General features: G+C 37.7%; 1 protein-coding gene across 2 annotated transcripts in view; it reads right to left on the bottom strand.

Moving 5' to 3' along the window:
- The window catches only part of KATNB1 (Katanin p80 WD40 repeat-containing subunit B1), a 35316-nt gene that overhangs the window by 12670 nt on the left and 5316 nt on the right, over nucleotides 1–17330 (bottom strand). Inside the window, exons 4-9 of one of the 2 annotated variants that reach the window (XM_051211090.1) lie at nucleotides 13435–13560; nucleotides 10323–10577; nucleotides 8389–8748; nucleotides 5581–5694; nucleotides 1970–2360; nucleotides 24–1293 (exon numbers count right to left, since the gene is read on the bottom strand). In XM_051211090.1, coding sequence (XP_051071125.1) covers nucleotides 1178–1293; nucleotides 1970–2360; nucleotides 5581–5694; nucleotides 8389–8748; nucleotides 10323–10577; nucleotides 13435–13560 — 1362 coding nt within the window. In that variant the 3' untranslated portion in view covers nucleotides 24–1177. The remainder of the gene's footprint in view (nucleotides 1–23; nucleotides 1294–1969; nucleotides 2361–5580; nucleotides 5695–8388; nucleotides 8749–10322; nucleotides 10578–13434; nucleotides 13561–17330) is intronic. The other variant, XM_051211091.1, reaches the window with a different exon arrangement.

The following is a 17330-nucleotide window of genomic DNA, read 5'->3' as shown; positions in this document are numbered from 1 at the left end:
GAATTAACGCTCGTACTTCCCACCTTTACACCAATGAGACACTATACTGTTTAGAACGAATAGTGAACGAGTGATATGTGTATACGATTCACTCGCTCTATATTAGGTACTCAGCCAGCACTATTCCAATCAGTATCAAGACAACTCACACCAAAAATGCGTGCTTTGCCTGACTAATAGGTTTATTAGTTAACAATCAGACCGACAATCAAATAAGTACAAAGGGCAGAGAAATAAATATATGTATATGTGACACACCAAGTGCCTATCAGTCTATCCACTAGTATGTCTAGTGCTTCCAGGTTTTCCATGGTGGTCTAGCTTCAATTGACTCATAATCTCAATTGTTTAAAATTACTACAATCTCCACAAAACCCCTTCTGATACTAATCAACATATGCTCACTAGTGACTGGCTTCAAGATATATATCCTGGAGTTCTAGTGAGAAGCAGTGACCAGTGGAGTTCAACCGGGTCAGTTGTGAGGTAGTAACTCACTGATGACAATGGTGGATGTGTCGCTTAATTTCGTGGATTAGTTGAAGTCAGACATTAACACCATTGGATGCCGGCTCAGTGGTCTAGTTGGTTAAGCGCCTGGGGCGAGACTGATAAGTCCTCCGTTAGAATACCGCGAGGCGGGGTCGTGGATGCGCACTGCCGAGGAATCCCACAACAGGACGAAACGGCCGTCCAGTGCTTCCAGGTTTTCCATGGTGGTCTAGCTTCAATTGACTCATGATATCAACTGTTTAAAATTACTACAATCTCCACAAAACCCCTTCTGATACAAATAACTATTTTCTCACGCCAAAACAACAAATAGGTACTTGTGAATTCCAAGCAAGCAAAACACTGAACTAGTTATTTTCAAAGCAGGTTTTTGATATGATAATAATGACTAAATGCTCGGCCCTCTAATATGAGGTTTAAAAGGAGGTACAATATAAATCATCATTTGTACAAACTAGGAAAAATACGATGGATTAAAGGTATAGCCTATATGTCAAACAGTGATTACAAAATCCAGCATGTCTACGAGAAAAAGTTTAAAGTTCTCAAAGGACAAGTACCCAATCTTAAAGACTTAGCAAAACAACTGATGACCACCAAATAATTCAGTAACAACGCCATATTTATACATCGATATCATTTTCATATTTTAACAGGAGAAAACTTACAATGTAAGGATTGTTTTCAATATTTTGTGTCTTAGAGAATCACAACTTACAGGTAGAAAATCTTCCACTTCAATCGGTTCCGGTGGGTGTGGAGAATTTGAAATTATTCGGGCTTAAACAAAGATTGAAAACAAAATTTTTTTATTTCACTCAGATACCCTAAATTTAGTCACTTGATTCAACTAAACTTTCTAATTCAGAAGTAAACTGGAACTATATCTTAATACATAAATTGGTAAATTAACAAATCATACGAAGAAGTGATTATTGGATTTATCGTCAAAAGGTATATTAATTCAGTATTATGTTACACTGCGTAGAATCAGAGTTCACCAAACACATTATCTGTAAGTTGGAAATTGTAGGGTAGGTCTATCTGGGTGCAACTGGCTGGTTTTATTTTCACAGGAAAAAAACTCGAAATATTTGATAAGACTGATCAATGGCATATTGAGAGGCGTGCAGGAGAAGTACTTGAGATATGAATAAATCTGATAGCAATAAGTACCAGGGGATATAAGAACAGCACAATTTTTTTCTGGGAAGTCATTTAATTCTCGAAGGCAATAAAACAGTTTTCCAACTCTAGTATGATTATTGACTACGCATTAATAATTACAAACCATCTCTCTTAACTGAAACTTTTTTTGTCAGGAAGATTTTATTAACAACTTATCGAATATAAGAAAAGAAGCTTGTCGGAAGATTAGAAAAAAAGTATTTTCTGCCTACCAAATAAATATTTGTGGGAAAACAGGATAAGAAATGTTGAAATAAATAAAACATACCAGCTTGTGAGATAGTAGTTTGATGAGGTCTTCTGGAAATGCAAGCTGAAGTGGTACTCGGAGGTGTAAATGGTTTGTCCGAAGTGAATCTGTCTGATAAGATATTTGACTGGACGCATTTTGCTTCATGGGGTGTGGGATTCACAATGTTTGGTGATGAAGGAGGGAGACCGAAATTTAGCTTTGTGATTGCGTCAGTTCCATATTCACTTGAAACGTTTCTTCTAGAAGTCATAGCTCTTACTTGAGAAGGACTTCGTGGAACTGTGTGGTGTGGTTTAAATATCCTATCATATTCATCTGGATCAGTTATATCAGCTGCATTGAGCGATTCACTATCCTCAGTTGTAGGTTGATAAGGTAAATGTGCATCAGGATCGTTAGGATCCTCCTGAAAAATAAAATATACGGTTGAAGAGGAAATCTGCGTGTTAATATAGGTTACAGAAAAAATCAAAACCAGTTAGTGAAACAATTCACCTTGTCTAAAAACGGACAAACAACTAACAGAACAATCAAATGATTTTTTTTCAAGATTACATATACTTTACGTAGGGGTAAATGCATAACTATGCCATCCATTAGGGATAATGTGTGTAATTAGCCCACTTCTAGGTTGAAATTCAATATTACTGCTAGTTAATAGTGTCACATTTAATTAACAATTAGACGGTCAAATGATTGAGATATATGTGCTTAGCAGGGAGAAAAATACTCAACATACAGAATGAATTCGTTGCAAAAGTTGTTAGGGAGATCCAGAAAACCTCTCAAAAATGCTAACAAAGGCTCTGAAAACACTGAGAAGCATTTGGTTCGATCAGCGCTCACTAAAAATTTTGCCGGAAATATCTAGAAAGTGAAAAGTCACATGTCAACTTTCTGATTGGATGTTTATTAGCGTTCCAGAATTTCCCTGAAACCCAAGACCATCAAAAATACTATAAAAACCCTGGATTTTCTGCACACAAACGAACCTTTGGAGTAAAGTGCTTCTTCCATATTTCGCACTTTTTCTCTCATATTCAAGTTGCTGTGGAGATCTAGCCTGGGGATTACTAAAGAGCTTAGGAACCGAAGCTAGCGTTCAATTAGAAAACTTATCAGTGACGAGGGGAAAATTACAATGAATATTTCTTTGGAGCAACTGGAAGCACATATGGAGAATCAAGAGAAGCAGTTTGAACAGTCTCAAAACAGAATAATAGAGGCCCTCATGCAGGAAATATGTCTATCCTAGCAAAACCCTGCTTCTAATAAATTACAGGTATCCCATACTGATTAAGTCATTAATGCAATCCATGAATTTAATTTTGATGGTGTAGGAGGTGTTACTTTTGACTCTTGGTTTAAAAAATATGAAGATCTGCTCCGTATTGATCTCTGCAGACTGGATGACGTCTCGAAAGTCAGAATACTTATAAGAAAACTTGGGACGATGGAACATGAACGGTATAGTGATTTTATTCTTCCAAAGAACCCACGAGATTTTAATTTTGATAAAACAATTAAAATCCTGTCTCAAATCTTTGGAGAACAGCCATCTCTATTTAATATCCATTACCAATGCTTGAAAATAACGAAAGAACCAGGAGATGACTGGGTGAAACATGCAGGAATTGTTAACCAAGAATGTGAGGGGTTCAAGTTGTCTTCCATGAGAGAAGACCAGTTTAAATGCCTAGTATTTGTCTGTAGCCTGCGCTCAGCCGACGATGCTGACATCCGAACAAGAGTTTTAATCAAGCTCGAACATTGCCCCAACATGATCCTAGAAGAAGTAACTAGCGAATGCCGAAAGTTAGTGGATTTGAAGCACGACACCTCGATGGTAGAAAACAGAACCCGGTTCCTTTACGTCAATGCAGTAGAGAGAAAAGTCTTACAAGGTTCTAGCACACACAATTATCGTAATGACAGCAACAAACCATCATCCCCATGCTGGTTATGTGACGGTTGGTATTTAGAAAGATTTTGCCCGTTTAAAAATCATCGTTGTACTACGTGTTCCATAAAAGGACACAAAGAAAGCCATTGCAAAACCCGGAAACATCGTCAACCGAAAGTGTATTCTAAAAGATTCAAGCCGCGAACAGCGAAAGTAACGGTAGCTCTTAACAGAACCAGCTCCCATAACCGCAGAAAGTATGTTTCTCTCAAGATTAATGGGTATTATGGACACTATGTTACTAGATGTTACAGGTGCTGCAGCCTATCTGGATGATATAATAATTATGAGAATAGATATGATAGGGGAGACAAAATCCGACTCACACGTTCGCGTCGTGCCTCCTGGATAGTGGGACGAATGACTCATGAACTAACGTGAGCGGTAACCCGGGTGGTGGAGATCGGGCTAATCACCCACTCTTACCGATATCCTCAATCTGATTACGAAATCCACGGAGAAACACAGCACAATTACATTTGGATTGGAAAACGACAAAAAGTTTACAAAAGTGATGCATGTTGCTCGTTCAACAGCAAAATCTAACGGATTGCAAAAACAGCTATTCTAGCCCCGGTAGTTGTTCCGTGCTTTGACGTGGCCTGTTTCTCTCCAGAAGGGCCTACTAGGCTCCATCAACTTGTTTGGTTGGGAAGGGGGATATGATAGATTTAGGAAAGAAGCTCGACCAAGTGCTGTCGCGTATAGCCGAATATTAACTTCGGCTCTGTGCAGAGAAATGAAACTTTTGTATGCAAAGATACGCTACTTAGGGTTTATAATCGACAAAGATGGCAGAAGACCAGATCCAGAGAATGCCCAGGTAGTAGAAACTATGCCTAGACCGACGGATGTCCTCACACTACGATCCCTTTTCGGGACTAGTTAGTCATTATGGAGCTTTTATTCCTAACCTTCATCACCTACGTGTCCCGTTAAATAACATTCTGGCGAAAAGTGTAAAATGGGATTGGTCCGCAAATTGTCAAGCTGCTTTTGAGGAAATTAAAAAAAATATTAGTCTTGGATCTGTTTCTCACCCATTGAGATCCATCCTTACCCATTGTAGTAGCATCAGGCGCTTCAAACTACGACATTGGAGCAATGACTTCTCACATCATGCCAGATGGGTCTGATAAAGTTATATCAAATGCGGTTAGATCGGTAACTGCAGCGGAACGTGACTACAGTCAGGTCGAGAAGGAAGGGTTGTCGATCATCTTTGCCGTAAAGTTTCATGAGATGATATTTGGACGCCAGTTCACTCTATTAACTGACCATAAATCATTGCTAGCCATTTTTGGGTCGAAGAAAGGAATTCCGGTATACACAGTAAACAGACTGAAACGGTGGGGAACTACACTCTTAGGTTATGACTTCAAGATTAATTACCAGCCCACTTTGGAGTTAAATGGAAGATTTATATTTATAGCGTAGTCATACGTTCATCCGAATTGGAGTAAGATACGCTGGCCACACAAAAAAGAACATATGATCTGCAGCTAAGTTAGCTAAGAAACATAAACCTCTGTCCAACAGAAAATGATATGTATATTCCATGTAATGAGAAAATATGATAGTTGAGTTTTAGAGTACAAATTGTACAATAAAAAATCCAGTGTATGAAATCCCGAAAAGGGATAAAAGAAATATAGGAACTCACACTCATAACATTTTGAAGATTTTCTTCAGCGACAAGACAGAAACTTTTACGTCCTATAGAACTTAGAGCTTTTGAGGGAGATGAACCACAACGAGTAAATGGACGTTCATTACTCTGTTGGACAGAAAAGGCATTAAGCACAATTTTATGGACATTGTAACGAGTGTACAAATACTCTTCTGAATTAAATACAAAACTAAACTAAATCCCATAATGAACTTGCCCATATATTTATCACAATTAAACATCTTACTAGTTTTACATTTGTGACTAGCTTCTTTGGCTGACTGGTCAACTGGATAAGGAATCTAAAAGAGTTTATTTTGCGACATAAATTCGGATAAAATTGTGATAATTATCCTAGCTTTGTCAGCGCAATTTCCATAACATAAATTGTTAGAATGGCATACAACAATAATTTGAAATAGTCGTATTTGTTCAAAGGTAAAGGGATCTCATGCAACTATTTCTCTTAAAAAAATCGAACATTAGAAGAACGACGTAGATAACAGAAGAAAATAAATTCACTCCATCTCATGCCTTTATATCAACTGCATACCCCTTCTTATGATTTTTGGTTCCGTTCTGGACATTCACTGAAACTTTACTGACTATAGCAATTTAAATCTCGGTTTATAATTATATTACTCCATGTAATTTCAGGCTGTATGCAGCTGGTATGAAGGCATGAAATGAAGTGAATTTATTTTGTTCTGCGATCCACGTTATTCTTCTACTGTTCAAATAAAGGTATCTGATATAAAAGTACAACCGCTATATTTCACTTCGCATTACTTAAATGATCGACTCAATGTGAAATTCTAACGCTTAGTTTAGGTGAACGTTAAACGACCAAAATATGCGCCATTATACATGTACAAAGCCCTAGAAATCACACTACGATTTACAGTTCCTTCATCTTTAGTGACATTAGTTGTTAATTTCATGACGCGCACGGTAAACCGCTGATTGGTTAGTGATCCCAGATAGACAGGTTAGTTTCTGTGCATATTTTGAAAAGTACATGGTTTAAAATGGGTCAAATGGAGACTGTTTCCCGCATCATATAATGCCGAAAGTCCAGTTCTTTTAGGGGAGGCTCAAATAAGATAAATAGTGAGAGAATTGGATAATCTAAGAGAACTAACGCAGAATCGATCACAATAACGCACATATATTTAGCCTTGATCTTAATCTTGAACATTTCATTAGTACTAATATACTATGACTTTCATATATATACCTTTCTTGCTTATTTCTTATTTGTATTTCGTTTTGATTTTTGTCAACTGATTATTGCTGTCGTGGAGTATGGTGAGTTCAACCGATGCTCTTTTGAGTATAGCTTTATGTTGTTATCTATCACCAAAAATCTCCAATCGATTGATTTGCTTTTTCATCAGAAATACATTTGTGAAATTGAATAAACCTATTTTACGTACTGACAACGGTGTATTGTTTATGGATTATTTCAAAATGGCAACATAAATACATAAGTGTTACAAATATTTTTTTTAAAGAAGTAGATTTTGATCACCAAGATAGGTTAACTAGTCTAAGTACAATTGTAGGATATATGATAAATCAGAGTGAAGTTAATACCGAAATCAATGAAATAGCAAAACTACACAAGGACTACAACTACAATTACAAACATATGAGACTACCCAACATATAAATATACATATATATATCAAGAAAAGTTTATCGTTCAATGAATTGGACTACTATGTGAAAAAACAAACGAGCAAAAACGGTAATTCGATAACCGTTTATGTATAGATTGTGTGAGAATTGTGGCACTACTAGGTTATTTAAACTTTGGTAAATTAAGCAACTTTAAAAACCTATAACCCACTGGTTGAAAGTTCAGTATCTAAATCAATAAGCTGCAAATTTGTCAAGCACAATCTAATGAATAGGATGTGTACATAAGTTTGATTAGAAACGATCAAGTCTTTCACTAGATAATAAATATAACAAATTCAGTAAAATTGGATTGTAAAATGGATTTACTGGATATTTGAAAAACCAACGACTTGGATTGAAGCTGACTGATACCTTATCGCTGAACAGCTATAGCCTCATTAAAGTGAATACTGCATCAATACATTTCCAGTGTTCTTCCAGTTTAAGAGATAAATTCGATTAGTGGTTGAAATTTTACGCGCTAAGTCTACGTATTACTCCTGAATGTAATTGTAATAATCTATTTTTTTCATATCAACAGTTTTTCGAAATAATGAAATTTGGGAAAACGTGGATAGAGAGAATACAAAAGAGCTTGAGAAGGGAAAGATAAGCATTTTGTTATACAGTCATCGACAGATGCAAAACAGAATGTTTTTGAAAATTTTTAACTTGGGTTTTCACTAACAATCTATATCTCCTGCTATATAGCAATTGAAAATTCTCAATAAATATGGAACTATTGTTTAATTGTACAATAATCCGTATTTGAGATTCCTGTTGAGATTGAATCAAGAACTCTTAATCTTCACTACTAATAACTTCACCCAATGATGTAAAAAACATAAGCTTGAAAAAAATCTAGTCGAGAGTAGGTGAGAAACGTGCAAACGACACGTGACATATTTTTCGCAATAATGAGTAGGGTGATCACAACCCTTGAGATTACGATCAGTTGATTCTTTCAATATACAGCGCTTAAAGAAGCTGAGTAGAACTACTAGATTTCATGAAGTGACGCTTATAGTTCATCAGATAAATTTGTAGATGAATATTAGATATATGAACTATCTTACTTTTTAATGAAATAGAAGCATAGTAGAACGTCAAATAACTTACTTGCATATAATTGGCAAGATTACTATTACCACATATCTGTTGTACAGGATGGATAGTAGGAATACTATTACTATTGTCATTATCTCTGTAATTGGTTGATGTATTCACACTGGTGGTATTCAACTGAGTTGATTGTACACAAACGTTTTTATTTGACTCGGCAATATTATCTGAATAATTTGCAGTGAATGGTATGCAAGACTTCACATCCACAACATAAGTAGTAATTAGCGAATTTGAGATACATACACCAACAAGTTGATTGAAACTTGGAGCAACAGCCATATCGTCCAAACCGCCACCAGCACGCCAACCAACGTGTACAGTTTCTAGGCAAGACATATTCTCGTAATCATATATCTATGATAAATAAATAGTTATTCATTATGATATAAGAACAGAAAGAGATTATACTAACTTATAAAACAGTAGTGTGGAAAATTAACATGTAACAACTACTAAATATATACACACAGTTAGATGTCGACTCAGTGGTCTAGAGATTAGATATTCGTGAGCGAGACCGAAGGTCCTGGTTTAGAGTCCCGAGTGTGTTATTGTGAATATGCACTCCTAAGGAGTCCCATAATAGGACGAAACGGCCGTCCATTGCTTCTAGGCTTTAAATAGTGGCTTAATTTAGACTGGTTTATAAACTCGATGAAATCCAAGTCTCCATAACCCTATGCTGAAAAGATAAACATATGTCTTACTTCTCTGTATCGAAGTGTATATGAGTGGTTGCAATAAATCTGATTTTTTCTCAACACCTTCCATAAAGAAATGCATGCGAAATGTTTTGGCAACTTTTTTGTACACTAGTACAAATGAATATGAATAGCCAGATAACTGATTATAGAAGGACAGGTCAGATAATACAATGTTATAAGACGAAAAGATAGGGTTGGGACAATTCAGAGCTTGGGAATAATCATTTCTTTATAATTAAAGAATAATCTGTAAAACATACACAAGCTACTTTGAGTACTGGAAATAACCCTAAATTTGACTACGACAAATAATTCAAGAAGAATATATAAGAAAAAATTTCTTTTAATTATTTTATCTGTATTGTTGATGGTAGCTATCTTCTGGTTAAGTCTGAATTTTCAGACAGCACAGTGCATTCGGTGAACATGAATGGCGAACGATAACCAAAGTGATTTCAAAGCAAGAAAATTTAATTCATTATTGTTATAATCTCTTTCTTACGGTTATGACCCAGCTATTCCTATTGCTTAGTATTCTTGGACACCAAATCACTCGACAAGACCCCAAATCAGAACACGGTTGAACAGGAAAGAGATTATATTCCAAATAACAAGGTTAGATGGATGCAAGTAAGAAGCAAGTCAGCAGTACAATAGAGAAAACGTTAGTATATTTATAGTCTTTACATGAGAAGATTCTAGAGTATTCTCCAACCATCGACTAGTGCTGATCGGATAAGAATTAGCCAATCAGCGTGCACCAAAGCAATCGTGCATTGAGCATGCTTTAATCCAGTCTATGTCCCGCTAACAATTATACACAAATTTATGAAAAGAACTATATCGGTTCACCGTGGTACACTATTTGATTTACAGTATGTCTAACTCAATGAGAATCGACAAGCACCGTAAACTAAAACATGACATTGGTCAATTCATAGCAATAAATACATGTAAGCACTCATTATTAAAAGTGACTAATCATTATCCTAAAATTTTGGCAGTGACTTATTCAAATATTGTTAAGAGACACCATTTCAAATACAAAGTTTCAATTTTATGTGTTGAAAATACAATTCTGTTACGGGACTTAACAAGCTCGAAGAGTTAATGTTGACTAGCCTATATAACTAACGGTATACAGGCTTATATATATATATATATATATATATATATATATATATATATATATATATATATATATATGCCTAGACACAAACTCACTCTGAGATAATCATTTGTAGCCACATACAAACACACACCATCCGGATGAAATGCAATACGCCTCACATTAGTGGCGTTTAATTCTGGTCCAGTGACGGCAACTTGTGTGAAATTTTCCAAGTCATACAAACGGACAGTATGATCAGCTGAGGCAGTTGCAAGCAGAAGAACTGTAGGATGAAATGTAACTGCAACAACAGGTCCAGTATGGCCGACTAATTCAGCCAACTGTCGACCAGCTGATAAATCCCAAAGCTATTGGTTGAAATAAAAATTAGGACAAAGTGGGGATTTTTTATATTTGAAGTAAGAACCAACGAAATTTCGAAACAGCAATAAGAAATAGCACAGTGATAAACAGACATAATTCACCACTTTATCGTTATAACGCCAATTTTAGCAAATTCTTGTAAAAAAAGAATTACACTAGCGTTAAAACGACACGTTTCGTATATATATATACGGTGTTGAAAGAACAAATTTAATGTAGTAGTAGTAGTAGTAGTAAGGGTTACAGTCGCATCGTCAACATACGGATTACTAGATCGAGTAGTACAAGATAAATAACATGTTTTTACACCACTTATTTCTCATCAGAAGCATTTAGTATAACAATCTAAGATGTAATTACTTATGAGTAAAACTTCTCAATAGTGCAACTTATCTTTAGTACGCAAAAGCAAGCTTCATTTCAATTGTATAGGAGATATGTGGATGATACTTTCATTATTTGTGAAGATATGGATTCCAGTGAAATTTTGGATTGATTCAATAATTGTCATCACTCAAGTCAATTCACATTGGAAGCAAAGTAGAACGAGGAATCGAATTTTCTTGATGTCTGGTTGAAAATAAGGTCAGATGGTTCCTTACAGAGATTTATATATAAAATCCCACCTGGAATGGTCATTATACGAATTTCCATACCTGAGTCACATTGAGTAGAAAGACAGAAGATTCACTCTTTATCCCCTAGGACAAGGCGGATATGTTCTAGTAACACGCTAGATTAAGAGCTACCTTAACTTCGACAGATATTCATCAGAAATAGTTACCCACCTAGATTTGTTTATAGGAACTTAACAACAAGACAGAATCCTGAAAATGCAACAACGGTCCAAATGAAAACTCTTTTTATGAATATCGGACTTAAAAGAGATACGGCTGCTGAAATCATGAATAAATGGATTTTAAAATCACCAAACTGCATCACGAGGCAAACGCTAACTTGGAATCCTGATGGGAAAAAGGAAAAGAGGAAGGCCGAAGAACATACTACGTCGAGAATTGAAATCAGACATGAAAAGGATGAATAGTAAAATATAATCTTACTGGATAACTATTAATTAACTATATTATATGTATATTTCTATTCCTGTTATCATAAGCTTTTATTTGACCTATTAACTAATATTATACGACTTACTACTCTCAAGTTTGTATATAAACCAAGTATGTCTGAAATATATGATTCGTATAGTGGAGGCTGATATTGGCGGTCTGCCCCGAACTGACTGGGTTAGGTGAGAAGCTATTATCTCGGAGGACCAATAAGAACTCTAGACTGCTCGTACAGGTTTATGCGTCATTGGTCTGGTTGTATAAGTCGGTGTCTAATTGGCGATCTCACTGCCTCCTCGCGGCATTATTGTTGTTTACGAAATTGAGAGGACGAAAAGCGAATGTCCGGCACTTTAACTGGGTTGGTGGACATGGAGGGTTCACCTAGGGGAGTTGGAAAACCCTGACTCTAGACCAATGGTGCACATTGGCTCCAGTATCCTGAGGGAACAAATGGCATATAAACCAACAATTATTCACCGGCTACCATGGGACTGCATCTCCCAATGATGCTCCACTGCCTTGTGGGTCAGACCTTTAGGTCGAAGTCTCCGGGTGTGGCCCACTAAGAAAACTACCTGCTTTTGGTCTGGGCACCCGGGCAGTATCACAGCCCACACACAAATCAAGTAACTTGTGTGGCGCATATGTCTTCGGCGCCCATTTGTACCAATATATATGTGTTCAAATAAATAAATAAATAAGGACGTGATAAATTAGTAGGGTCATAAGTCATAATAGAATTAGAACTCATGTTTGAGTAGTTATATTTTTAGCTTATAATTATGCAGTTGTTGCTGCCGTTCTAAGAAAGCAGAAATCCAGATATACTATGCTTATAATGCTTGTGACTTAAGGCAATATCGAGGCAATCCGTACAGGAAGCACACATGCCAATAAGAGACTGATTAATTGCAGTCCGAAACGTCTGTGGGAAGATTCAAACAAACAATACAAAAGTGAAATAAACCTCACCCTATTGCACAAGCTAGTGGCTATCTAGACTCGATAAGTGGATAACTCGACAGCGTTTGAAGCGGACGGTACTGGGTTCGAGTCCCGGAGTGAACATGAACTCTGAGATCCAGGTACATCCAGCTTACGAATCCCGAACTGGAAGAAAAGCACGTCCTGGATTCCACTGCTGGCCACCATTTATCTCTGCTTATTTTTAGTCTCATTTTGTGAAACCAAAATAACTTGGTAGAGCTACGTTTTTAATACTAGTTTGTCAAATGATAGCTTCAAAAATAAATAAACTTGATCGATTATCTCTATATTAAAAGATTTTATCACAGGCGGATGTTCTGAAAATATATTTTGTTTCATAAATTATTAAGATCTAGAGCTTTCAAATATAGAGTGATGTTCCCATCTTATATCTGATAGTAATCTGAAAGATTTCTGTGTATGTCATCGTTTATTTCACACAAACAACCAATGTAAAGTTCCAAATGACTCTTTGGTGTATTCATCTGGACCCAATTTCTGTATTGAGGCTGACAATGCACTTTTAAGAAACAATAGTATACTTAATCGACGACTTGTATTAAAAATTCTGACTCTATGAATAGGTACAGATATGCCTCAAAATTTCAACAACAAAAAAAACAAGGGGTTATAAAGTTTGAATTAAATGGTTGAAACAGTTAATGTATTCGAACATTTGTGGTAAATCAAGTCATCAATCAATTCAAAGTGGAAGATGGAGTTATTTACAAAAGTATACAAGTTTCATATTATTTTAACAAACATTTCAGTAACAGCTTACTTTAATTATTCCATCCTCACCAGCAGAAACAATCCATTTCCCATCAGGAGAAAAGCGAATCATGTTAACAGAACCAGTATGACCCCGGTAAGTGTTTATGCAGCCTTTACGAGATACATCCCACAGCTAAGTGATGAGAAAATTAGAGTAACCAGTTAATACAAAACAATAAGTTTTGTTTACGAAATATTTAAATACTTGAAGTTATAAAATTATTGGTGACAATTACAGATTTGAAACGAACAATGAGCCTTGAAAACTATGAAATACCTTGATACCTACTTTAAAAATAAATAAGGAACCATGTACTTTAAGAAAGGGATGCTTCAATGAAAATGTACTTTAAGTTGAATTTGCTTTTATGGGAGCGCTATCAGTAACGTGATATGTAATTTACAGGTCAGATATGTGAACTTTTCGGAATGATTATTTTATTATTTTATTTTATTTGAACACATAAATATTGGTACAAAGGGGCACCAAATATATATATACCACACAAAACAATGAGAATGGGAAGAGAAGCAAAAGAAGGTAAGGAGCGTAGAAGAAAAAAGAGAACAATAACGACCATAGATTAGTGTAAGGTATAATAATAATAATAATAATAATAATAACAGTAATAATAATGGGGGAAACAGAAAGGTACAACCAGAAAGGATCCTTTCAATTAAAGAAGTTACGGTCACTTTTCATAAGGAAGGTAAAACAAAGTTACAGCAGGATCACTGGCTTCTATTCTGAACCATATCTGACAACGTCTCTAGCCACTGTGTTGCACCATCTCTAGGACCCCAACCAGGGAGTCGTGAAAGACCAACAGAAGCCAGCCCTCTGTAGCTTTCTTTCACATCGGGACACCATATCATACATTGACTACCTTTCCGTTCATTCCAACCAGTCCCAGGGTCGGCAAATAATGCTCGACGAGGAATTCTATGGGACGACATTCGTAGAACATGTTCAAGCCACCGAAGTTGACGTTTCAAGATGGTGCCAGACCTCTGCATTACTAACATGGTGTTGCCACTGGACGTCAGCAATCCTTCGGAGACAACGATGATCAAACACAAACAGTCATCTAACATCCTCAACTCGGAGAGGCCAGGCTTTACAAGCATAGAGCAAAACTGCTCTCACCGACGCGTTGTAGATTCGACCTTTTACAGCCAGACTGACATCACGAAGGCGCCAAAGATGGCCCAGATTAACATAAGCTGCTCTGGCTTTCACTATACGTGCATTGATCTCATCACTCACGCCACCACCAGCACTTATGCAGCTACCCAGATACACGAACTTCTCGACTACTTCTACTTGCTCACCATCCAGGGTGAGTACAGGATCAGGGTCCCGCCAGTCTTGTAAAAGTACTTTGCGCTTAGAAGGTGCAAAGCACATACCATACTTACGGACACTACTTGCCAACTGATTAAGTGCGGATTGCATGGCTTGGGCATTATCGCACAGTAAGACAATATCATCCGCATACTCAAGGTCGAGAAGTCTTTCTCCAGGCAACAGATCCACACAGCCACTGCTTACATCCATCAGAGCTGTTTCTAGAATGTCATCGATGGCAAAGTTGAAGAAGAATGGTGAGATTGGGCAACCCTGTCTAACCCCACTGCTTGGATGGAACAATGGAGAAAGGTTGTTGTATCTCATTCTGCTTTAGGTATTTGTATATAGAGCCTTCCAGATGTTAATAAGCTTCTCAGGCACACGCCTCTTCAACAGACAGTCCCAGAGAACAGTCTTGTTCAACGAATCGAAGGCGGCCCTGATGTCAAGAAACACTACAATTGTTGGCCTGTATGACGGTGTTCTAACATTTGGCAGAGGGTGAAGATATGATCAATACATCCTCGACCAGAACGAAAACCAGCCTGCTTCCCGCAACCAATTTCCCACGGGTTCTGAACAATCTACGAAGTATGACGGAAGCCAATAGTTTGGACGCAGTCGGAAGTAGACTTATCTCCCGATAGTTTCTGCATAGGTGACGTGAATCCTTTTGAAAGATAGGGACAACTATCGACCAGGCCAGTTGAACTGCTCCTCGAAGAATTCTGCCCATCGTCCTAGACGTCGATGGATGTTAGTGATTGGCATCCCGTCATCCTCACAGGTTGTTTCACTCACACCAGACTTCTTGCTACCAGTGGCTCGGGTGAGTTGGAAGAGCTTCCGGCTGTTGCTTCAAACTCGTTGAAACGCTCCAACCACCAGACTTCTCGGTCCTGACACAAGCTTTTCCCAATTTCATTACGTAACAGTCGTCGTTTGTAATCGAACTCACGGTCACCCAGAGTAGACCAACGGGCTTCATTGAATTGTAAGGAGCCAGGAGAAACCTAGTGCTTACAAGCGGGACGTTTCGCGCAGCCGCAAGCGACTTTACTCGCCATTTTCATGGCGTCATGCAATTGCAGCCAATGTTCATCTATACGTTTCGGTGGATTGCTAGCTAGCCTAGAAGGTAGCTCGGTTTGATACTTACTTGCAACAAAAGTTGCAACCAACTTGCGGACATCAATCCTTTGGTGGCAGTCACTCCGCTGACCACTGAAAAGTAAGGTAAGATTGGCGCAGACCAGGGCATGATCAGAGTCCAGATAAGTACTCCAAAAGGAGCGGCAGTCTTGTACACAACCACGCCAGCGGTAGCTAATCGCGATGTGATCAATCTGAGTCCAGGCTCGAGATGAAGAGGAAAGACGCCAGGTGGCACATCGGCGATGACTGTGCCGAAAGTTAGTGCTAGCCAGAAACAGGCTGTGGTCTGTGCACAGTTGCAGTAGACCGTTCCCATTATCCTACCTGCGACCAACAAGTCCCCATCAGCCACCTAAACGATTCTCCTCTGTGCCTAGACGCCCTACCTGACCATTCAAGTCTACGGCTAGTACTACAATATCTGTCGAACGTACTTTCTATAGAAGAACAGTTAACTTGTAGTAAAATTCATCCTTGATTGCATCCGGGCTGCAATCTGTCGGGGCATAGGCGGAGATGACGAAAAGACATTGTTTCTCATGCCGGTTTCTTCTCACTTTAATGGAACTTTCTAACCAAACAGCACATAACCGACTGTTAATAGAATCCAATCGATTAGTGCTGCCTCAGCTCTAGCGCTCAGTGCGACATCTACGCCAGCAAGACCAGACGAAGATGCCACAGGGTCCCCGGATAAACGCACGTAAAAAAAGCCTTTTGAAGCGACAGATAGAGAGTGAATTTGTAGTACTTCACCAGAGTCTTGAATACGGGTCTCGGATAGACAGCAAACATCGATATTAAGACTTTCTAAAGACATAGCCAGCCCTATCTGTTTTCCGACCTGCATAAGTGTGCGAATGTTAAAGGCAGACAGTTTGAATGGTGCACGTGGTTTCAGAAAAACTGCTTCAGTACTCATGTTCGGTGTTAACATACAATTTTCAACCGGACAGTGACTCGAGAACGTTTAGACAGAGTTGAATTCCCACCAAAGAAGAGCTGCTGTATAAGTCGAAAAATAATGATACATAAAGTGGGAATAAAAGGAGAGTGAATAAATGACGTAGTAAATAATAATAATAATAATAATAATAATAATAATAATAATGTGAATCGTCTGACTGTTAATCGAAGCAAGAATAGTATTTTCCATAATTATCGACAATTCATCATATTTGTGTGTGGGCTGTGATACTGCCCGGGTGCCCAGACCGAGGCAGGGAGTTTTCTTAGGGGGCCACACCCCGAGCGTTTGACCTAAAGGTCTGACCAACAAGGCAGTGGAGCATCGTGAGGAGATGCAGTCCCATGGTAGCCGGTGAATAATTGTTGGTTTATATGCCATTTGTTCCCTCAGGATACTGGAGCCTATTTGCGCCAAACATACACTAAAA

Source organism: Schistosoma haematobium, chromosome ZW (assembly GCF_000699445.3).
Source record: "Schistosoma haematobium chromosome ZW, whole genome shotgun sequence".
In the NCBI taxonomy this organism is placed as follows: Eukaryota; Metazoa; Platyhelminthes; class Trematoda; order Strigeidida; family Schistosomatidae; genus Schistosoma; species Schistosoma haematobium.
The sequence above is the reverse complement of the archived record's forward strand: the minus strand, read 5'-3'. Positions and strand labels throughout refer to the sequence as shown.